Source organism: Onychostruthus taczanowskii, unplaced genomic scaffold (genome assembly GCF_017590055.1).
Source record: "Onychostruthus taczanowskii isolate IOZ18803 unplaced genomic scaffold, ASM1759005v1 scaffold3, whole genome shotgun sequence".
NCBI lineage: Eukaryota > Metazoa > Chordata > Aves > Passeriformes > Passeridae > Onychostruthus > Onychostruthus taczanowskii.
The window spans coordinates 8,966,741-8,991,797 of record NW_024500349.1 but is presented as its reverse complement, the minus strand read 5'-3'; the positions used below and the strand labels follow the sequence as shown (position 1 = coordinate 8,991,797).

General features: G+C 37.4%; 1 protein-coding gene across 1 annotated transcript in view; it reads left to right on the top strand.

The window, feature by feature from the left end:
• PRTFDC1 (phosphoribosyl transferase domain containing 1) overlaps window positions 1-24,452 on the top strand; it is a 42,483-nt gene extending 18,031 nt beyond the window's left edge. Inside the window, exons 4-9 of the mRNA XM_041408581.1 lie at window positions 4,349-4,414; window positions 18,962-18,979; window positions 20,418-20,500; window positions 20,908-20,954; window positions 22,925-23,001; window positions 23,634-24,452. Of these exons, the coding sequence (XP_041264515.1) occupies window positions 4,349-4,414; window positions 18,962-18,979; window positions 20,418-20,500; window positions 20,908-20,954; window positions 22,925-23,001; window positions 23,634-23,681 (339 nt within the window). The 3' untranslated portion in view covers window positions 23,682-24,452. The remainder of the gene's footprint in view (window positions 1-4,348; window positions 4,415-18,961; window positions 18,980-20,417; window positions 20,501-20,907; window positions 20,955-22,924; window positions 23,002-23,633) is intronic.
• Window positions 24,453-25,057: the final 605 nt, after the last annotated feature.

Sequence of the window (25,057 nt, the reverse complement as noted above, 5' to 3'; positions counted from 1 at the left end):
GATTCAAGTGTATGTTGTTTCTAAGTACAGCATTTTATATACTACCACTCAACTCCTGCTGATTCACTGAGGATATTTCATAGCCTATACTTTAGGTATCAGTTTGACTTTACCTATTCACCAAAATAGGTTAACAGATCCTGTAGATGCCATACTGACACTTTCCTATGAACTATTTCTCAGGAGGCAGGTTGTAAAGTAATTTAATTACATACTAGGATCCAAGAGACAGCTGAATGGTCTGTAATTGATTTCTTTTTGGTCAAAACCTTCCTGGAAAACCCAGTTGTAGGAGGTGGAATCATGGTGTGAAGTGAAAGAGAGCTGTCCTAATGGGAATTCCCAGGTTGGAGGATCTGCTGTATCACCCAAGTGTACAAAACCAACATAGAACAGGCCTGCTGGTCACATTCTTCTTTGTTTTGAGTATTCCTGATGAATTTTGGGAGAAAAGGTAACCATATTTTTTAAGAAATTCCATATGAACTCTGCAGACTGTAGTAATTAGATGTGTGATAATGACCTTGTGTCCATATTTCACAATTTAGTTATGCATTTAAACATTTCTGTTAAAGCTGCTTTTTTTTGCCATGATTAAAGAATCTTTGTTTCACTGAGCCCAGTATTAATGTATTCCAGATTCTGTTTCTTCAGAAGAGTAACAGATGTTCACAGTTTGGTGCAATTTTCAGATGAGCAATGCTGTTTATAATGAATTTTCCTGAGACCACCCAACTCATTTCACTTGTAACTTGAACTATGTCCAAGTGTTGATCTCAAGAGATGTAAAAGAGATGTAATAATTCTGTGCCCCACCTAGTTCAAAACACATGACTTAGTATAGATGGAATTTAAATATGTATACTTCCAATCTACATAGAAAGCTGAAGTTTTATCTTGTATGCCATGAAAAATGGTGGTGGAAATAACATTCTTGCTTTAATTATCAAGTATTACTAGAATTAACTAAAATTATAAAACAAAGATGAGCAAGTGAAAAAGCACAACCCAGTAATTAAAACCAAAGAAAATGAGATTTATCCTGGAAAATGCAGGTTCATTAAGCACCAAAAAATATATAGAAATATAGCTTGGGATGAGGTGTGGGGATGTGACACAATGCATCACATCTTGTCAGAAACAGCTGCAATAAATTTTATGCTACATTAACCAAAATATAGTGTGATTTAGAGCTGTCTCTATCCAAGCCAATATAATTAATGTCAAATATTTTTTTTTAAAAAAGGATTGATAGTATTTAGGGATTTTAGAAAACAAGTATTGAGGAACTTTGGGCATCAGAAAATTAAGCTTCAATTAATATTTCTGCATTTATAAGAAATCTCAGAGATTCAATTATATCAGTTGGAACAACTCACAAAGGAGAAAGAAGCTCTGAATGACTTGAAACCATGAAAATGAAACAAACAATTCTGAATTGACATTAATTGATACTGAATGAAACAGATTTTTTTCTTTCCTGACATTCATTGTACTTTAGATTTAACATTTAGTGTGGTGTTATTTTGAGATTATAAACTGAGAACTCAGAAAAAAAAAAGATGCACTGAAAGGTTGCCATGGTAACCATAGTGTGCAAATGATCTATGTGAACATTGTGATCAGGGTAATGTCACACCATGGTATTGAGCCTTGCTGTTTGGCAGGTATGTATTTTACAACATAAGTTAAGTGATAAATGTAGATAGTTATAAATGGCATTAAAATCAATTATCTAATTTTTTTTTTTTTACCAACAGAACTGCTCTCCAGTGTGATGCAAGGAATTTCTTTTTTTTTTTTTTTTTTTTTGAAAATACCTTGGCTGGAGAGTTCTGAGCTGCATATAGAAAAACCATATAGAAAATGATATGGTTTTTAGGCACCATGAATACTCAGCCTTGTCCTTTGCCAGCACTCATTCTCTAGTCAGAACACCAGGGTTTTCATAAATGTGTGCAGTTGTGTCCCAGAGCTGGTGTGTGAATGCAGAGATTGACGGGATGCTGTGATCCCCCTGCTCTCAATGGCTTTTGTGTTTGCTTAGCTGCTTGCCAGCAATGAAGATGCTATTTCAGCATCTTCCTTTCAGCTGAAGCCAGAAATACCAAATGCAAAGGAAACAGTGCTGCTGTGAATACTGTAGAAAGAAAGGATTTTTTTTGTGAAAAATAAATAAATTCATTAATCATTGCGCCTCACTGTTATCTTTTTTTCTCTTTCTCTTAACTAGCAGCTTAAGGGCAAACTGCCTCTTCAGTAATTTTTGTGTGCTGGTTGCTAATGAAATTCTACACTTTCTCATTTGGAAATGAAAAAATATTTTGTCAGTGCCTTGGTTACACATGCTGTGGTAGATATTAGAAACAATCTGCTTTTTATAGTCTTATAATAGTCTTGACTTGAATACATGCCTGACTTTTGAAGAGTGACCTGTCTTGCTTTACAACAAAAGACTTGTGCTTTTAAGCCTGAACTTAAAATCTTCTCAATCTCCACTTTTTATTTAGTTTTAAAATAATCTTCTGAGGAAATCAGTTACTTGCTTTGTTGTTGTTTGGACTTTTTTTTCTGTCTTTCTTTATGAAAATAAAAGAAATATTGAAACTTATATTAGAAAACGTATGGGATGTAACCTTCATTGCTGCTCTAGCTCTGTTTCCCAGGAAACAGATCAGAGCAGCATGAAATTTATCTAAAGCTCTCAGATCCGGTGCAGAAAAAGTGAAGGCAGGTCTAAAAACTGTCTTTTAAAGCAATGACTGCTAAGGACCTTTTACAAAGCTGTGGTGTGAGTTTCGTGGAGAGTAGAGTCTGAGTGAAAGCCAGGGATCCTTTTGGTGGGTCTGCAGAATGCAAACTTGGAGAAATTCACATCTGGGCAATTTGACAACCTTTGCTTACAGTTACTCAGGAAGGCTGTCTTTACTTAGACAATCCATTCCCATGAGGACCACAAATAGTTCCTTGGCTTGCCAGATTGCTTGTGATCAGGTGTCTGCAAAGGTGCTTGGAAGTCCCCAAACTTCTGCCAGCTGGGCTGTGAGCATGGTCAGGTGTGGTTCCAGCTGCACAGGGGGCAGCTCTGAGCCTCTGAGTGTGACTTCTGCTTGTCCTGCTTTGGCAGGGGAAGAACAGCTATAAATCCCTTAGTCCAGTAGATCTTTACCCACATTTTAAGTCCTGATGTGCCACTATTTACCTGTGGAAAAACATTTGGCTTCAGAGTGCTGGATTTAGGAAATAAAAGCAGAGAATCCAAGTATTGTATATTTGTCTGTTGTTTGTAATGATGAAGCTTCCTGGTGTTTTCAGTAAACCACAATGTCACATTGTGGTACTGAGCTATTACTAAAATTGGCCTAATGCTATCTTCCTATGGGTAGGAAGGTTAGATTAGCATATGCATCAATTTGGCAAAAAACCCACATTAACTATACTTTTTTCAGCTCTTGATTTTTCTGAAAAATTCATGTAGCCTGGCCATGACTGTGCATTTTTTGAATTTGCCCCCTTCTTTAAGGCCACTTTTGTCTAGCCTTAAAAGTAGGACTTCCATGTGTCTCCTTTATGTGATCTTAACTTTGTGTTCTGCTGAAATTAAATTTGAGTTAGAGCTGGTTGAGAATTTTCCATCAGGAGGAATTTCAACTAGAAATGTCTGTAAAACAAATTCAGCAAAAAAAAAATACTTCAAAAAATAACTTTTTTTTTAACAGGAAAATCAAAACATACTATTCTGTTGCATTTAATTCAACCTGTTTGGTCATATTTAAGTAATTGACCTCAAGGATTTTATCTTTGAGTCAGTTGAATAAACAAAGCTCTGGAAACTGTATGGCACACTGAAAATATTTTTGATAGTAGGTGATAAATTTTGCAAAACTTTTTCCCCTGAAGAAAATGAAGTGAATTCCTCCAAAAAGAGCTGACATGTAAGCACATTTAGCCCGTGTTTCCAAAAACTGTTCCAAACTAAGAATGTGCTTACAGGTGTTTTGTCAAGTGTTGAGATGCTCCTCCTGTCCTCCCATTTTGAAAGGGATAAATATGTTACTCAACCCTTGTCATACTAAGAAATAGTAAGCAAGGGAACACTATTTTAAAAAGAAAGATGCAACTTTTTCTAGTCCAGTAAAGACTAGAGTTGATGTTGGCTTAAAAACAAGCAGGAGATGCAGGAAGGCATAGTAAGAAGGGAGAGTGTGGTTTTCTTGTACGCCAATAATAACAAGCATTAGAAAATATTCACAACTAGTAATCAAGATTTTTTTTAGAAAATGTAACATTTATATTCTTATTTTGTACAGTTATAACCAATTTCAAAATTTTATCTTTCTGCTTTCAGAATGATCAGTCTATGCAAGATATGCAGATAATTGGAGGAGATGATCTTTCAAAGCTGACTGGCAAGGTTTGTTCATTTTATATTTAAGAAAGAAAATAAATTCACTAAAAATACTTGAGAAGAGCTATATAATTTTTGTGAGATACTAATACTGGAATCAAAGTGATTTATTCTTCTGTATTAAATTGCTGTGATGCCGCTGCTTTCAGATTGCAGATGCCCAAAAAAGTCAGCATGTAGCCTCTCCATCCTTGTGCAGGATTTCCCAGTAGCTATACATGTACCATCAGCGAGTTTGTGGGCAAAATTCGTGCTGTAATGTTTCCCCTTAGCTTGTTTATGTCATGGAGCCTTGGTGTTTTTGCCTTCAATGGGTGTGTATAAGCAAAGTGCATATCTCTGTTGAATTCAGCATATAAGTTAATATCCTTTTTGCCTACTGCACAAAATTCTGTTGTAGAGCCTTTCACTCAGAGTATCAAATGGGATTTTTTATTTCAGCATCAGGCTGGCTATATGACTGAATCTGCACTAAGCTTGAGCCTTGTGATAAGGAGAGAGTGTGGTTTGAGGCAGTGAAAAGGCCATTTTCATCCAACCATGGTAATACCAAGCAGTACTTTGAAGAGGAAGGAAGGCTGATTTCATTAGGCAAATGGTCTGTGTGGTAAATGGTCAAAAAATCTTTACTTATGCATCAAGGCAACACAATACTTATCTTGTTATTTGTACTGTATGTGCAGTCACTGTCTTATTAGGTGGTTCTAGATAATATCAGGTTCTTCAAAGCACTCAAATGGAGCACTAGCAAACTCATTTGTTTTGTTGTACTATAGCACACAAGAAAAAGAAGAGGAAAACAACTTTAAATATTTCATTAATATTAAATAGGGTTTGATGCAACTAGAACTGAAACTTTAAAAATGCTGTTATACTCAGAATATTTTAGTGATATGTATGCACTCAATTTACACTTCTAAATACTCCTGCTGGGTGTTGTTTCCAAATTACCACTAAAGCATTAATCATATTCTGGGGAAATATTAATTAATTTGCTACTTTCTAATATTCAAACACTGGAGTTACCTGTTTTTCTATGATGATTTTGCATATGTTTCTCTACCTCCCAGGCAGAACTGGCAGTGCATCTTACTTAACATTTCTCTTTTTGAACACAGTTCAAACACTTCCTAAACTTCCAGGCCCAGCTTTCCTTCCCCATCTTCCCCATCCCCAGTCCCAAATTTCCTTGATTAATGGTTGCTGATATTAATATTATTTCCAGACATATTTCCAGTATAATTTGAATTCACTGGGCAAAACATTACTTTTTGGAAGACTTTTGTGTATTTATCTGTGTCCACATGTGTATGAGAGAGAAGGAAGATTTGACCCTATTAAGTCCTGCTCTTATCAAAAATTAAGTAAATTGTTTTCTTACAATGAAAATCCTGGTAATATTTTTCTCAGTGTCGTGGCTCTCCTGTTCCCAGGTGTGGAATGGGACACAAAATTTGGCTGTTGAAAAGCTGAGAGATACTTGCGGAGAAGACTGAGCAGCAACATAGTTTAAAATACTGGGCAAGGAGACCAGGATCTTGGGTAGGTGTGAGGTGACTGCTTTGGGAATAAATTGCTGCTCAGGAGGGGAGCCCAGTGCTGGAAGCTGGGTGTGGAGGCTGAAGGCAGGCAGGAAGGGAGAGCTGGGATTGCCAGGGGAGCAGACACTCAAAGGGCCTGTTTGGAGTTTGTATGTAGGGCTGTCTGTGACACAGCTGATGCTGGAATAATGAAATAGCATTTTCACTAGAACACGTGAGAACAGGATTCCCTTAAGACTTATTTTACTGTTTAAAAAGCTGGAATGCAAAGCTTAGGCTCAAATGCTCATGCTTGCATGTCTAAAGTTGGATTTGTGAAGGAGTGGCCTTATGTCTACAGATGCCAACTCCTCCATCTGTTGTTGACTTCAGCAGTTAGAGCAAGTATTCAGCACATTTTACTAATCAGCCATTTGTGGGCTGATTCAGAGCCTCCTACAGGCCATGTAAATCTTTTCCTTGAAGTGTTTTAGTACCTCTCTTTAGCTGCTGGCTTTTAAAACTGCCGGTTCAGTAGTCATCCAGTGTCACTGAGTGAATTAGTTGAAGACTTACTCAGAGAATTCAACTTATTTGCTACAGAGCAAGCTGTGTTCTTCCCCTGCCTGCTTGGAGTATTTAATAAGAAAAATATTGTAATTACATTGAAAAATTAATATACTGAGTTAAATCTCATTAACTTACTGATCATGGAAGGTGTTTTCAAAAGCTCAAGTGTGGCTTGGAATATAAGTTCCATTATGTTTCTGTAAAGTTGAAAAGTATCAGTAAAAGTAAACAGTTTTGAAACTCACAGAGAAAAGATTCTGAGATTTTGATGTTGAACTGCCTTTCATTAAGTAATAATACCTGGAACCTCAGCTAGCCTATAGCCTTAGTGAAGAACTAAGGCATGTTGCCTGCCTATTGGAAAAACAGATTACTGAGTGAACATGCTGGTATATAATAATGTTGGGGTTTTTTTCTGAGAAAGCTTAAAGAAAGCAAAAAAATTTAAAAGCTAATTAGAAAGAGGCTTTTAAAGAATAGCTCTTAGTTCTGTTAATAGCTCTTCAGAGTAGTATCTCCTCTGTACTTCTCTACAATATGCTTTTGTTTATAAAATTATTATAAGCCTGGCAAAAATGTATAACGATCTAAACCACGAAAAAGAGAAATATTATGAGAGTTGGCATACAGACCCAAACTGCCCAAATTGTTACCTGAAGAAAATCATCCTCCGTTTGAAATTATTCTTCTCTGAAGAAGGTCACTGAGGCAAGAATGAAGTTTTCCATAGCACAAATCATTAATTAAGGTACTTGAAGAATGAATCCTGATATAGCTTAACACTCTAATGCTTTGTAAGCATTTCTATCCAGAAAAAAAATAATTTAAAAATCTCTCCTTTAATCATGTAAGTAGTGAATGTAAAGTTTCTCAGTATCTGATTTCATGGTAAAGTGATTAGTTTTCAGTTACTTTAAAGCTGAAATGCTCACTTGTTTTTAATGTTTGTAAAGGGGAAAACATTTTGAAAACAGGAGATAATCAATTACTGTTCAGAAATCTGTTTCACAACAAGATGGCAATGAAAATGTATGGAGATAAAGTCAAAGAACAAATAATATAAGCCTGCATAGTATCAATACTGTAACCATACTGCATAACACTGTAAAAATTCCTAACATATTTTCAAGTATTTGTGACGTTTGAGCAAAGTAAATTTTAAAGCATCTAAAAACTTCAGTAGGTTCAGCTGTACCAGAGTTGTGAGTAGCACTGCCATTTATCTCTCATATTTGTATGCATGTATATTTTGTCTGAGGAGCTTAGGAGCTGGTTTTGTAGTCCAAAATCTCTAATGACAGGAATAATTCTGTATATCAGTCCATATGTAAGATATGTCCTGTAACTGCTCCTGTACCACTTTGACTTGTCTCCTTGCAAATGAGACAAGTCAGATAAAATCATACAGTTTATTTTTTTTTGCAATTAAATACTTATTACAGTTGTATAATATATTTGATATCAAACTTAGATCCATTATATTGTCATATATAGAAATATGCTATTTCTATATAGCATAGAAAGTGAACAAAATAATCATAATTCGTTTTTAAGTTAATATGAACTTCAAACTGAGACAGAGTAGTTATACAGTTAGTACTATACAATTATGGAGCAAGTTAATTAAAAAAATTCTGTCAATGCTTATGTTCTGTATGAATTCCCTTTGTTCATATTAATTACATATTGTTGACAGCCAGTGGTTTTGCCATTTTCAGTGTAGTTTAGAAGGTCATAAATAGCCATCAAGAAAAAAGGAAAGTGAGTATTTGTGTTTTCTCTGCACTTTGTTGTGTTAGTTTGAGCACTCCATCCTCACTCTGATGGTCTCCTAAAATAACTGATCAGCTCATAGAAAAAAAGTTTCACTCAGAAAATATCCTCCATGCAGCTCTTCTCAATTCCTTCTGGTAGGATTTGGCCTATAAAATCTCCAAACTTCCTTTATATGGTTTGCCTAAATCAATTTATCCACTGTCTACCATTTTCTTCACCAGCTTGTCATTTGGGAGGATGTTCCAGGAACATAAAGCATTCTCACTTTCTTCTCTTATGTCTCTCATTTCATTCCTATTTTATTGAACCATTTTCTATGCATGTCATAGTTTCCAGCAACAGTTCTGAGAGCTGTTTCTCTATCATTCTCCTAAATATGTTAGCATGTCAGTATTTAATAAACCATACATGTGGCAGCTGTCTAACACAATGTTTTACTCTCTAGATTAATATATATATTATCCTCACCATTTCAAGTTTGTTTCTCAGAATTGTATTGGTTCTATACTTATTATTCTCTCCAGTAGTATTCACTGTGATGACTAATGTTGTGATTTCTTCCCCATATGCATTCCTTTCCAGAGAAATGCCCATAAATGTGGAAAAACAATAATGCCATTCTTTTTAGAACATTATGTACGAGAGACAATTGAAATAACAATATACAAAATTCACTATATACTTTTGCAATAGTCATGTCCCCCACTCTCCTCAGCATGATACTTTATTCCTACCAGACATGCAGCCTTGCCTTCTTCATCTTTTCAAAGGTTAATTTTACTTGTCTTGAAGCATTGCATCTTCAGTACCTCTGCTTAACTGCCAAGTTTAGTCACTGTTGTTCTGCATTTTTTCTTAATTAGATTTGATATTGTCTATTCTTCTGACAGTTGCCACCCTTAACTGTTTTTTTTCCAAAGCAAAAGACACTATTTTTTCCTTCTCCAAAGTCAATCACCTTTCTTTGCACTTCTTTCTTAGATAATTTGTTCTACTGTTCATCATTATTTTCTTTTGTTCTTCTTGTTGTTTTGGAGAAAGGAAAGTATAAAAAAACCTTTACAGCCTTCCTATCCCATTTTTCACATGGGCTCTTCTCAGCCCTGTCTGCCTGCTTCTACATCTTACCTGTTCATAATCCTATTTCACTTTTGTCCAGAAAATCCTCATCCAATTCCAGATGACTGGAAGACTGTACTTCTTCATGCAAGTAAGAAAATGGAGATATGAGTCATTCCTGAATTACCTCTAGATTAATTTTGGTAGTTTGTTCTACTTTTCATGCACAACAGAAGGATGCAAGTGGAACATGAATGTGCCCAGCATTCGACACAATGCTCTCTAAGAACAAAGCACGAGGTCCTCCATTATGTCCCCAACTCTGCTAACTCTTGGAGATTCTGAACTTGTTTTAAATAGCACATTTTAAATAGCTGGAGTTTATATACATGGACTCTTAACACATTAACCAGTTTACTCCCATCAGCAGCTGCTACTGATGAAATGAAGTGTCTGAGACAAAAACATTTTTGAGATGTTATATCTGTCCTCCAAGTATGACGTAACATGTGGATGAGTCCAGAAGAAAAGATGAAAATCAGACATATGTGACTTTTTCTAGACCCCTGTAGAAAGTTCCTAGCTAGATGTCTCATTTTACAGAAGTCTTTCATATTTTCTGACATTACTATGAAGTGTAAATATCTGTGGATTTCATTCCTGTGTGCATAACATAAAAATATTTCACTTCTCACAGGAGTCCTTGTAGCTTCCTTTGAACCTCTTCATTGAAACTTGATGCATTTTTATTTAATTTTTGTTTGATGGTGATTCTTCAGCTCTATGGCACTGTCATAAAATGTCTTGTTTAACCACTGGTACCTGAGGTTCCCCAAATACAATGCTAAGAAGGCAAGTACTGCTTGGGTGATGAGTAAACTGATAATCCATTAAAAATTCAGTTTGAAGAATCACATTATCAATTTTTGTAATTCTGATGATAAGGAGTACACATGAAAAGGTGTCTTCAGAAAGAATCTAACTGAAAATGCAGACTACTGGATGGAAATTTATCTAAAGTGAATCAAAATACACTATACTGTTGCTTTTTCTCCTCTGACTCCCATTAAAAAAAACCCAAAAAAACCCAAAAAAAAGAAGTAGAGATGGATAAAAAAAATTTTGTGGGATGAAGGTGGTAGGGCTTTTGGGTTGTTGTTTTGTTTTGTTTTTTTTTTTTTACAAATATACTTTCACTTGTAGAACTGGCAAATAAATGAACTCACCTTTTCTTGACACTGTGTATTCATGCATACTTTGCAAGCTGGTATAACTAATAATATGTTACAAGTACTCCCAAGTAGTTTAAGAATAGTTCTATCCAAGAAAGAGACAGGAAGGAACTTAGGATATCAATGGGGATTTGAAGATAAAAGTATTTCCATCAGTCCAAATTATGCCAATCTTCCCACATTAAGGTTCATTTTTTTCCCTTTGTTTTTTTCCTTTCCATGACAGTTGATTGGCCTGATCACAAACAGGGCTTTGCTTAGAGATTCCTTTCTCTTAAGGCCCAAAAGCATCTTCTGGGTGATTAGAATTAAGGGTCCCAAATGATAATTTCTTCGCTACAGTACCTACAGTGTATCTTTTAAACAACCAATAATTTTGATTTAGAGGCTTGATGGAGAAGCCTCCATATATCAGGCATGTTATACCAATAGTCAACTGTCTTCACTGCTAAAATGGTGAACCTAATTATCTTTTCTGAATTTGAGCAGTTTTTTGTCTTTTACTGTGGCCTTTTTTAATACCTTTGCCTACTGGATTAAGCTGTTTGCCATTGTCAAGTTTATATTGCCATATGGTTGCATATTTGCCTATCACACAGTCATTACTTAAGCTTCTTTTAGATAAACTAATCCATTGGAAGCCTGCTGTACAGTACTGGCATACTGTAGGATGTAAATGAGACAAGGTTTGAAGGTGGAATTAACAACACGAAATTATTAGTAGGCAACTGATATAGTTGGAAGAAATGAAATTTCAAGCATGCAGATCCTTCTGTTGGTCTGAATAGAATCAGCAAACGTCAAGCTAAGTACAGATTGGGAGAAACTCTTAATTTTAACCTAATGTGGTAGTCAGACAATTTGGGATAAGAGAAGCAATTGCCCTACATAATCACCTGCCCTGTGACCAGAGGCGCAGATAAACATGTTAAGAATTCCTCTGAGCTAAAATAAGAGAGGAAATTATCAGCTGTGGAACACTGATAAATGAGTTGAAGGGCAGCTGCAGAGAAGGATTATAATGTGCTGTAAAGCCACTATTTTATTCAGTCCATGATTTCGAGTGCATACAGCAGTTCTGAATTTTTGTTCCCAGGCTCAGCTGTTGAAGGTATTTTGTGGTCTCTCTCAGGCTGTGGGCTGAAAGGTCAAAGTTCTTTTGTGAAAAATGTTCCCCCACTGGGAAATGGGCTGTTAATTAAATAAAAGCTATTACTTCCTGCTACAAACCTTACTTCACTCTAAGGTATTTTTTTCAGTTCTCTAATAATTTTTCTTAGTTTTAAGTTCTTTCTGTTCTTTTCTTTCTATTAAAGAAAAAAAACGTGTGTATGCTATTCTGCTGATTTTATGCTGAAACATTTAAGGAGAAAATACCCTCTTTATGTACCTACCTAATTTTCTTGCTATACATGTGAGGGCTGAGTTTGTCCTCATAGCGGTAGTGTTGCATTAAATGCAGTTGTTTATTTGATTATTAAAGTATAGTTTCAGCTTTCAGGGAAATACTCTCTCTTTCTAAATGTGCAACTTAGAATTTTTACCTTGTTAAAATTTCACATTTTATATTAATTCAAAGACACAGTTTTCCTCAAAGTCTTCCTCCGTGCTAACTTCAAAGTACTGCTATTTCATAGCAATTCTCCTTTGAAAACAATCTTCCAAACGGAACATAAAATCCAAGTCTAGAAAAAAAATTGTTATTCTTTTCCAGGAAGATGAAAAATAATTTCCATAGCACTTACTACTGTCAGGCAGGAGGCAGACATGCTCTCATTACTCTGCTTGGTCTTGTTAGCTGACATTGTTCCATTTATTACTGACCTGTGGGAAGGTAAACAATAGAAATGTATTGACTCAGTGCCGGAGTAGTTTTCATCTTATGGCAAGTCAGGATGTTTTTAAAGGTACTGTAAAAACAACATACTTTCCTGCAGTGTATAAATGTGTGTGGCTTTAAAAAGCAGTAAATAACAAATTTGCAATTTTTGCATGTTTTCTGTTCATTATTTTTAAAAAAATTAACATTCACAGAGAGTTCTCTTTATTATGAGAGACAAATTCACATGCTACCTGGGGATTAGAAATTATTTCTTCCTTATTTTACATAGTACTAGTGTTGTCAAAAACCTTCTTTTTTTCAGATGACCCAAGACATGCTCCTATGGGCAATTTTTACTATTGTCTAGAAATGTATACGGAAACGCAAATTTTATTTTTGTGGAGATCAGCTCACACCACAAATATTATTTCTGCTGAGTTCAAATGTTCATGTACAGAGTTGAAAGTTGTGTGTGCCCTGATCACTCAAAACTGGAGAATTTTAAACTTCACAACACCCCTTTGCATTCAAAACCACAGAGGACAATTTTAAGGCCACTCCTCTTTAATGTTTTTATAAAAGAGCTGAACTCATAAATTGAATGTACATTAAGAAAATTTGCTAATGATGCTAAAACAGGAGGGGCTGTGAACTCCCTCAGAGTTCTGCATATGCTGGGAGCTGGGCAATCACCAATTGTATGAAATTTAACAAGATTCTCCACCTGGGACAGGGTAATCCCTGTTATATGTAAAGACTGGGGAATGAGAGGCTGGAGAGCAGCACCATGGAAAGGGACCTGAGGGTCCTGGTCAATGACAAGTTGAACCTGAGCCAGCAGTGCCCTGGCAGCCAGGAGGGCCAACCCTGTCCTGGGAGGCATCAGGCACAGCACGGCCAGCAGGGCAAGGGAGGGGATTGTCCTGCTCTGCTCTGCCCTGGGTCGGCCTCACCCCGAGTGCTGGGGTCTGCCACAATGCAGGAAGGACTTCTGACTATCAGAGTGCGTCCAGGACAGCCAGGTTGGTGCAAGGGCTCAAGCGCAAGATTTCTGAGGAGCGGCTTAGGTCACTTGTGTTGTCCAGCCTGGGGAAGTGAAGGCTGAGGGGTGCCCTCATCACAGCCTACAGCTTCCACAAGATGGGCAATGCACACAGCTCTCTAGTGACCAGCAACAGGAGGAAATGGAATGAAGACGTATCAGGGGAAGTTCAGATTGGACAGTTGGAAAAGGTTCTTCACTGAAACTGTGTTCAAGCCACTTGAACAGGCTCCCCAGGGAAGTGGTGGGGGTCTGAAGCCTGTCGGAGTTACAAGAAGCACCTGGCCAATGTCATGTGGTTTAGTTTTAGGTAGTCCTGCAAAGAGCAAGGAGTTGACTGCTTGCTCTTTATGACTCCCTTCCAACTTGAGGTGTTGTTTGACTCTGTTGCACCAGCCTACCCTCTGCCAGCTACCTGGTAAAAAGCCGTGTAAACACAGAATGAATCACATCCAAGTCTATGAGCTCCCGGCCATCCCTCTGGTCTATCAGTAATGGAAGCTGATTCTTTTGCAATGTTGATTCTTTTGCAATGACTCAATAGGAAGGTGTTTCATTCTCTGAAGCCAGCATCCCTTTTTATTTGGACTATGTTTGAAATCTTTCCAGGGCATACTTTAAAAAACTGACTGTACTCTGTCTCGCTCTAAGATATATTAGCACCATTATTAGATTTCTGGATGTACTTCAGAGATTGTATTGGTGAACATGGCTCTGCTTAGAAATTAAGCCATCTTTAGTCTAGTCAACATGTCAGTAAATATTTCTATATCCTGTTCTCTGAGTTTCAAAAGTAGACAGAATCCAGAAGGCTGGATTACTTTTCTTTTCATGTGGTTTCCTTCTTCATAATTGCCTCAAATACATCTGAAAGGACAAAACATTCTTGATCTATGTGGTACAGGAGCTTCAAACACACATACTTGTGAGAGATCCTTTCGTCGGTGTTCTTTAGCTTCCTATTTGTCCAGCTATGAGTGACTGCTGCAGCACCACAAGCTGATGAGTTTTGCCAGTCCCCTGCACACCGGCTCACATGGGGACTTCACAGTGAAGCTGAATAAGGTCTTCCATGTAACTGAGCTTTCACAAGAGAGGCTGGGCGCAGCCAGCTGTGCCTTTAGGATGATGGTGACATTACTGACAATGTACTAATTTGTTGTATCCATTGCATTCTTCTTTCATCCTCTGCTATCCATCTGATGAAGGATAAGCTAATCTATTTCAACCAGTTTTAGTTGGACACCACTGCTATCTAGTCTTGGACACTGTGTATCAAAATATTTCTTGGCAGTTTGCAGTTTGCTCCTCTACTACTCTGCTATTCCATCCCTTTTCTGAAATCTTCTATCTGTAGACTGCTCCAACAGTAGAAAGGCAGGGGATAGGCAGCAACACAGTCAGTTTCCCTGCACAGTATTTTGTAGGAGAGGGTTTGTGTACCAGAGGATGGCAAACCACTCTGAATGCCTTTGGTTGTAAGCAGCAGTTAGTGACTGAAAAGTATGGAGACTTTAGGCACAGTGACCCTGTATAGTGATAACAGAGATTAAAGTATCACTCTGAACAGTTAGGATGCCTGCTTACTTATAGTTACAAAATGTTTTCATATCTAAATATTTTATAGGGCTTTTCCACTGCAAAGGCCTTACCTACAGCATTTCCCCATAGTACAGAAAAGCCTCATCAGTGTTTTGGAAATAATGAGAATGGGCATAACACAAAACAGCATCTATGTTTTCTGGCCTAGACATCTTATAGGAACTTCCCCAGTGTACATGATTTGCAACAGTTGGACTCTTTGACTCTACGGATGAGAGACAGCATCCACCAAAATCCTTCCTTGTCAAGTTAGTCAATAAATATGAGATCTTACACTTCAGCTGAAGTCATGTGCAGGTGACTATCACTCCTATAGCCAGACAAACCTTTCAGGCATGTCTGGATCCACGTTAATCCTTCTTCCTTCATATGAGTCATTTGTGATAAGGAGACACAAAATTAAATTTCTATTAGAGAGATGTGTAACTCTTGGAAAGCTGTTCTCAAGAAACAGTTAATTATGCTTCACTGTCAGACAAGATGCATTAAAGCACGCTCTCCAGGGACTATACAAAATTTAATTCATGACTGAAAAGATGAAATCAGCATTTAATGATACTCATGCTACCTGGAAAAATACTACAAGATATTGTGATCTTAAGAAATTATTTTAAGAATTTGGTTCAAAGAATGACATGTAATGACAATAAAGGTGAATCTGTGTTTATACAGAAGCAATCTTTTGCATAAATGCAAGTGAGGGAGGACTGACTCAGCAGCAGTCCTGGAGACAAAAGGTGGATCACAAGTTGCACATGAGACACCAGTATATTTTTATAAAGGATGTTACTGTTGTACTGGGATACATAGAAAGGAGGATTATTTATAAAGCATACAAAGTGGTTCTTTTATTCCTCTTGACACTGGAAAAGATTTTCTGGTTTGGAACACCACAATTGGAGAAGGATTCTGACCAACTGGACTGATTCCAGAGGAGAACAAAAGAGTGATCAGAAAGCTAGGAAATATAACTTGTGAGAAAACATTAAATAAATAGAGGTTGTTTTATCTGAAAAAGAGGAAACTGAGGAAATATGTCTTTCAAATATAGAAGAGAAAAGAGAAGAAAACAAAGCTTTTTCCATGTTCTCTTCAAAATAAGTTCAGGCCAAATATCAACAGAAGTTTTCTTATTATATTTTTGCTCTTAGATAATGAGGTATTGAGGCACATTCCCTGGGGAGATTCTGAAGTACTCATCATGTTCTAGAAGAAGTGAATCAGATGTCTGTGAAGGATAGTTTAAAATTTCTGCTGTAGCCCAACAGAAGATGATCTTTCATAGTGTCTTCAGACCCATTTTCTATTATGTCTATGATAATTTTTTCTCACAAGTTAAATAGTAAGAAATGTATAAAGACATACTCCTCCCTATTGGTTAACCCAAATTCCATGGCCAGGGAGGCTGCTGTCCACTCATTCTGTCCAACTTTGTGATTTCCACATGTGAGCATGTAAAAGAATCCCTTGATCTTGACAGAACAGCTGAAGCAACTGTACTAGCAAAGAAACTTATTTGTCTGTCAATTAAATGTCCCAGGACTTTGCTTTTGTCTCAGTCTGTAAGTGCACTAACAGATGCACTAATAGATGCTAATGGCCATGACCTGTGTCCCTTGGGGCCTCTACTCACACCTGTGGGCACAGGAACACCAGCTCAGCCCTGGGCTCAGTCCATGCCTGGTCTGTGCTGTGGGTACCGACCTTCAGCTCAGCTGCAGCCAAACCTGTGCCCCACTGCAAACACTGACCCAGAGCCTGACTCACAGACTGACTTTGTTGGACCTGTCTCAAGCCTATGGACCTGCCTTGAGATCCGTGGGCTGTGTTTGGTCATGGTTACTCTCACTGAGCCTGGTACTAAAGGGTTCATTTCCATTTTTAGTTCTGGTGAGGTTCTTTCCGTGTCAACTCTTTTGCTCTCTCCCTATATCATATATATGTATGCGTGTGTAAACAAATCAATATTTACATATATCACCAGCTGCACAGGTTCCTTGGGGTAGTTAAGCTGTTGCTCCTGCACATTATCTTCAGGTGTCCACTGACTGAATCAAGAAATTTCCTCATGCCTCAGACCCAGGTGTCCTGAGCTAGTTCTCAGAAGTTTTTTTCCCACTTATGACTTCATGCAGGAAGCCAGATGAGATCCAAATTGGTTTTGGATCCGAATGGTTTCCTTCAAAAATTGTGCTCCTACACACCTGTCATAAGCTTCTCCTGAACATGGCTCTTCATCTTATCTAGACAACTGATATACTTCCATTCTTTCTTGGAGGGAGAAGTTTCTAGAGGCAGGGTATCTTCAGACTTTTTGTTGTTAAGAGGCCTTTAACTTTTTGCCTTCACAGGACTAGGTGCTTGAGATCCAAAGTTGTTTGTGTCAGCAGCTGAGAGGTTGAAAGTCAGGAGTGCCAAGGAGGATAACCACCAGTGAAACCTGTTATGAAAACACCAAAAAGGAGCCTCCCTCCAAGATTAATATACATTCCACCAGAGCTCAGTCTAAATTAGTGGCTTTCTTGAGTGGTATCTCCACTGCTGACATTTGCCCAATTGCTGCCAGGAGTTCCCTCCACTCCTGTACCAAGTGTTTTGCCATTTCAGAAGCATCCAGGTATAATACAGTGTGTGGTAATGCATTTCTGCAGTGCTTAATACATGAAGTATGCCATGTTTCCCTACTAAGCACTGTGAGTGTTAGGAAGAGCTGCAGTACGAATAGAAATGTGGATAATCTATATTAATAATTTATGGGTTGAAGATTAAAAATAATTTATGTATTGGTTAATGAAGCTGTTAAAGGTGTGCTGGTTATGAGCATGCTCCTTTCACACACTCCTTCTCCATGTGTTTGAGTCTCTCTTACAACTCTCAGCCTTGGGTTTCTGTTATGGAAAAGGAAGTTAAACAGTCTCCATGTTATGTATGCAGCAAAGCCAACCGGCCTGATAGAAAGGAAGTGGAATGTAAACTAGGCTGGTGGATACTGCATGGATATGAAACTATGTGGTCTCGAGGTTTTGCAGGACACACAGCGTGCACATCCATGTAAGGTGTATACACTGATGGATAGATAAAGGTGTTTGTGAAATAACTTTCCTCTTGCTGCTGAAGGTTTCACTTCAGAAAGTAGATCTTAATGCAAGATTGTAAGAGTCCATCCTTTTGATCATGCATATGATCATGCCTACTAATAAATAGATTTTTATTTCTTCTAATAAGGACATTACATCTTATTATTGCTTTTAGCAGAAGAACTGAAGTCTCCTTAGACATTGTAATTCCTGGAACAGTGATGAACCATTTCAGCAAAAAGATTCAGCCTGCGTGATGATACTGTCATAAAGCTTGACATCACTGCTCTTGGCTGGGCCACTCCCCTTCTCTTCAAATAATACTGATTTCAGCAGCAGTATCTGAAGAGAAAGAGGGCGCTTTGCAGTATGAGAGTGGGTGTTACAACTTGGCCTCTAATCCTTTACTGTGAAGTTGCTCGGGTGTGGGTGGAGGGAGGAAGAGCATTTCTTTCAGAGAAGGAATATTATTGCTGTATTCTCATATGACATTGGAAATAGTATTTTAGTGAAATATAGGGTACACTGCAGTACACAGCTAAAGATGCTGGAATGAAGTGAAGCTCATTCTCTTTGGATTTCTTCCATCTAATTTTATTTTCCAAAGCTACATCCGTTCTTGGACAAAGAGGATAATCTAGACAGAGCTGAATTAAGTTGTAGTCCCTCACTGCAGGGCTTGCTCTTATGGCTGGCTCTTTTTCAGGGCACTGAAATGAAACAGGAAACTCCTTGTGTCCTACTGTGTTGTCATATGCACATGGACCAATCCTCATTTCCCTTTTTAAAACATTTGTTTCTTTTACTGTGTGAATATTATGTAATTGTATTCCTTTTTGTTTGTTTCTTCCAGAATGTTCTAATTGTGGAGGTAAGCTGGGTGCTTATGTCATATTGTACTTAGATAAAGTCACACAGACAAACCATGATTGGCTGTTCAGTTTCTAAATCCTGTCTGTGTTTACACTTCTCTCGCTGGGAGGTGGTGAAGAGGGAGGAGGGTTGATTTGCTTAATGGCCTCTCAGTCTTTTTGCAATTGCATGACCGATCAAACTACATTGATGTCACTCTAACTGGTGCTCTGCCTCATGATACCCAGGAGTCTTTGTTTCTGCCTCATTTGATTTGTTCTTTCTATGGTTTCATCAACTCCTGTTCTTCAAGTTGTTCTGTTCCTTGGAGGACAGTGAATCAACTGCAGTGATGCTCTGCATTTCTCAGGTGCATGACTTTGAAACAGTGGCTCTGCATACGCTTTACAGCCCCAGAGTCATTCACAGTCTTGTTGGGAGTGTCAGTCATTCCCTCAAGGCCCCCAACTCCTGCATCCAGCTCTCCACCCAGCAGTGTCCCTGGGGGACAGCCCATCACAGAGCTGTTGCTGCTGTAGTCAGCAGTGTTCAGTTGTAGAAGGAAAGAACATGTTACCTCACTGGTGCCACAAATTCTCATATAATTAAGATATCTGTTTCTCTTTGAAAATGTTGAATAAGCAACTGGGACAGCTAGAGAGCACATTAGGATCTGCTTGGCATTTCAGAACCAGTTTGCTTGTGTGGGAAGTAAGCTGGGCAGTGTAATGAACTGTATACTGTTGAAATTTCTTCTCTTAGCAAAGGATAGAAATAAAACCATCAGCCACAGAGATGGCTGGTTACCTGAATAGCTGCTAAGAACTCCAACTTACTCATTCCAGCTGCTTTAACAGAAATTAAAAATGTCCACAGCAAATTTCATATTAAGCAGCTGGAGGGCAATGACAAGGTGTAGCTAATCCACCCCCAAAGTTTAGGATCAACAGCTGTGCTCCACGGTCAGTTTTCTAGCCAGGTACCTATTGATCTCATTGAGATTATACTGGATGTGGCAGCTGTGGAGAAATCACATTTGTACTGTGATTTTTACTGTGTATTTGCTAATACAACAAATAGGGCAGAGTTAGCCCCAACATGGAGACATGGTGACATACTGTGATCTCAAGCATAATATGAAAAGTCTAATAATCCCTGTATCCTTGCAGTGACCAGTAGAGTCAGCTCCAGTCCCAAGTTACATCCCAAGTACTTGCAACACAGCTGTTTTCAAGAGGAAGTGGACAGTCCTTGAACTGATAATTTTATGAATAGAAAGTGCTTGCTTCAAACAGTGTAAACTCAATTATAGCCTTTTTTGGATGTGGTTTACAATGCACTGGAAAAATAAATCATTTCTACAAAATAAGAACATGAAACTTCTTAGTCATTGTCCAGATTTCCTCCTTTCAGCCTTCCTTTGTGTTTTAGTTACTTTATTTTTCTTGTTTTATAAGGATATTGTTGGAACTGGAAGGACCATGAAGGTTCTGCTTAACAATATAGAAAAATACAAGCCAAAAATGATTAAAGTGGCCAGGTGAGTAAAGCTATCACAAAACTTAGTAATTAATTACTCTAGTCCAGCATATTTTCCAGAGTAGATTCCCATTCAGACATCCTGCTTTTATTGATGCTGCAGTATGAAGGAGAGCTGTGCAGAGGAGCTGCCTGGGTCACTAAGGGGAGGGTGAAGGAAAGGAGGGGAAATGCTTTTGTATTGTTCTGCCTTGGCAATGATCCTCCAGCCATTTCAGACTGGCACTGATGGACTCGGGAGGGGAATACACCCAGCTCTTCCCTGCAATCAGGATGTTGTCAGGAAGAGAAACAGAACAAGAACAGCGACTCACATGGCTCAGATTTTTGATAAAGGGAATAGTTTTATGTGTGCTATTCAGTTACATATCTAGATTTAAATGGGGTTTATTTTATTTTTAATTACAGTTTGTTGGTGAAAAGAACATCTCGGCCTGACGGGTACAGACCAGATTGTAAGTGTTCTGAAAATCCAACTAACAGTAGAAGTTACCACTACTCTGTCACTTGCCTTTCATCACATTCTATGGACTGCTAGAAGCATTGTAAAATACCAGTTGTCAGTGGGTCTATGGGATGCAATGGAAGGATTTGTATAATTGTAATTTGGAAAGCCTACCCGACTTAGGTTTTTCTGCAGAATACTAACTTTATTGGGAAATTTTGAAAGGGTTTAATTTTATCAATTAAAGGTGAGTGTTTTATCTTCTGTCTCTGACAAAAAATATCCAAGAGAATATCCTTTTCTTCTTTTTCCTTCCTCATTGCATCTCTCTGGAGGAGCTGCAGGATTCCATCTGAGCATGCAAGGTGTTTATTGTGACTAAGTATTAACAAGTTTTACATTTTTTAATTCAGAAAAGCACTTCTATTTTTTCTAAAGTATTATTGTTCAAAGGGAAAACACTGATATTATAATTAAATCCCACCTCCTAAAAAGCAGAAGATAAATTGGGCTTTTAAAACCTTCTCCTCCTGCTCAGTTTGCACCACACCAGCACCACTTCTGTCTAAATCATTGGTCCTTAGAGTGTGTTACGATGAAGCTGTAAATGGAGCTATACCAAGCAATTGTCATTTCAGACTTATTTAGAATAAATGATGTAATAACAGGTATGTGGCTAAATATGAAAAGAATAGATCCATCTAGAAGAGATCAACCAGTATTTGCTACTGAAGAAGTCTCTGGTCAGCTGAGCTGGGGAGGAGGGTAGAAGGAGAGTAGGCAGGTGAGTACCGGGAGGCAGCATGAAGGGTTTTGATTTGGGATGTGGGAAAGAGGGAAAATTTATGAAGCAAAAGTTACTTAAATGTTGGGCATGGCTGTGAGGTTTTAGCCCTGTTATCTGAACTATGGTCCAAACATTTTGTTGTACAACTTTTTACACAGTGGAGTGGTATTTTTTAACATTTAGAATTTAACCCAGTAAAACTAAGGCATATATTTGACTGGATTCACTAATGTTAAAGATATAAAAGTGGCAATAAAATTACTTTGTGAAGGGTAGCTTTATATTTTTATGTATTAAATTTTGAATGAAACACATTTTATCCTTGTTTATTCATAGTGTGATGAATTCTATAAAACATCAAAGATCTCTTTTGTAAATCACTGACAGTGATATAGCATTTCCTCACTTACCTAAATTCCAAAGTGCACATAACCTTCAGTCTTAAGCAACTGAATAAATTCCTTACCTGAATACCTGTAGAATTTTTTTATGTGGACCTGTTTTTGTGTCCGTAAGGATTGGGTTTTCCTCTAGCTATTTAGAGAACAATTTGGAAAGAGTCTAACTTGTTTTATGTAGTGTTGATATTGCACAGACCTTCACACTCAGAAAGATGCATGTCTGTGCTTGGCTTCAGGTGTGTGAGTTTATAACTGAGGTACACTGCATGCATTTACTTTGTTAAGCATGTGCTTGAATCTTCATGAAATTGGGGCTTTAATTTAAAAGCATTTGACTTGTTTTGGTAGCATAAAATATGAGATAGATTTTGCTGTTCTTAGCAGAAAATATATAGATCTCTGAAAGTTACTTCTGATTTAATATTCCACATTTTTCCATAATTACTATGATATAGGACAGTAATCTTCACACATGTATACCAATGGAACTTACAAATGCAAGCAGAATGTTCCAGCTCTGATTTTGGCTTCCTTCCAAAATGTACCAGTGATAATTTTATACAAAATTATCCTCTCCTCTCCTCTGACTGTTCATATCCTTTTCACAAGTACTCTATGACAGGGAGCTGGTTATGGGGCTACTGCTGGCCATGATGTCTCAGTCAAAACTAACATAGCCCCAAATGACAACATATAAGTAGAGTTTGCTTGTTGAGAACCACACATGAATTTAAGGGCTTATAATTGCCACTGATCTTATATTGATGGTGTTTGTTATTTGTCTCAATACAGATTACGGATTTGAAATTCCAGATCTATTTGTGGTAGGTTATGCCTTAGACTACAATGAGCACTTCAGAGATTTAAACGTAAGTTTCTTGTAAAAAAATGGTTTTAAAACTCATTGATCTACTTTTTCTATATTTATTCTCATAAATATCCCACAATTTTTCTCCTCCTTGGGGCCCTGTGGAGGTGTGTCTTTGACGTGGTTGGGATTTGGGATTCTTTCAGTGAGTGCAAAACTCTCTGTAAAACCACAAATAATCCAAAGGAGTTCTTGCTCAGCACTGTGAACAGTTCCCTCCCTCTAAGAGCTCCCTATATTTCCATCTTCTGTGAATCTAGGGCTTCTCAGGTCCACCATTGCCAGTATGTGCAGAGACAGCAGCAAAAGTGAAACACAGGCACAGGTCAAGACAGGTTGTCTTAACGCTATGTTGCCTGTCCCTTTTCTCAGAGAAGTGAGGATGGAAAAATGGTGCAAACCTTTCCTTTGCTTCTTGTGGCACTCTTAGGGGAGCATCTCAAAGCTGGGCATTCCAAGTGGGAAAACTTGCTGTAGCTAGAAAGTGAAATCAGAATTCACTTCCAGATGTCTGGAAAGGAAAGAGTAATCACAAGATCACTAGGTTAGCCAAGCCTAAGTATTTGTGAACAATTCATTAATAATTAATAATGTACTCAACCATACTTTTGCAATCTGTTCTGTTTTTTTCAGCACATATGTGTTATCAATGATCATGGCAAAACAAAATACAGAGTCTGAAGCAGTAACATCCACACCTGAATATTTCTGTGAAGCAGAAATTTGACTAGACTCCCTCAAGCATCTCCCAGAAAAGCAATTTAACTGGCTTGTATGTCTTTCAACCCAGTATAATAAGGGCTTTACTCTAGAGATGCTGATGAATATTTACAGAAGTGAGAGGTCTTATCTAAAATGTGAAGCATAGGACTTTTACAGTTACTACCTTTATTAAGTATTGAAATTAAAACCTAAGATGCCTTTTGATTAATAACTTGTCTGCCTCAGATCACATTGTGAACACACTTATTCTTTGCTCAATTCTTCATTCCACCTATTGCAATTCATGTACTTCACTGTGTTGCACAAGATAGTTCAAAAGTGCCATTCTGTGCATGAGGATTATTTTACAAGATTTTACTGACTTCATCATGTGAAATTGAAAGCATTTTTTTGACTTAATTCCACAATTCAAAAGTTTCAGTGGAAGTTTTGTGTTGTTTTGCAGTTCATTACCCACTCTTCAAAACAAAATTTTGGCTCTCAGAATATGCTGAATTAGAGTGCAGGTCAAAATGAACCTTTGCAAGACACTGTTGGTCCAAAATTGGAAGATATCATGATTCTGGTATGTCATGTACCCATAGATCTGACCTGTTTAGTGTGCTGAATTTTAATCAAGACAAACCAATGCCAGGTAGGTTTGAATTTCTGCATGGTATCCCTTTCTTCTCTAGGACACAAACAAGTATAAACATTAACTGTGTTCTCCTGAGCTTATATTCTTAACTAAACCCCATTAAGCACAAAAGTTTAATGTTAGTCAGACAATTATTCAGTTCTGATTTGATTTTTGTAACATGTCTAAGTAGAGACTTTTTGTAACCATCTGTCATCTTCAAGAATAAAGGTCTGACAATGCTGAAGAAGTCTTGTATAGAAAAAAAAAAAGAAAAAATATATAGGGCAACACAGAAAACCAGTTAATGCATGAGTGTTGTAGACTCTAGACTCCTTCCTTTACAGATCATGTTTGAAGAAGTTTGTGAATTTTATGTACTGTATTAACTGTGAAAAGTTTAATTCTGTATTAAATATAAGTGTTCTTAACAACTTCCCAAGGGAAACCAATGCAAAGTAAGTAGCTGTGTATCAGTAGCTTTGCTCTGAACTGTGAGAGGCAGTTTGTTACTAGCTGCAGATTCCTATAAACTAATAAAGAAACATTAGGAATATTTATTACATTGCACAATTGTTTGTTTTCCTGCTTCGGCATATTTTGCACATCCCATAAAAGCTTTTAAAAAATATGCATTTTCCTGGTAAAATAAACATACTATAGGTATGTATTCTGTAGCTGATAAGCTATTGTTATTTGGATAAAGTCCATGCATAAT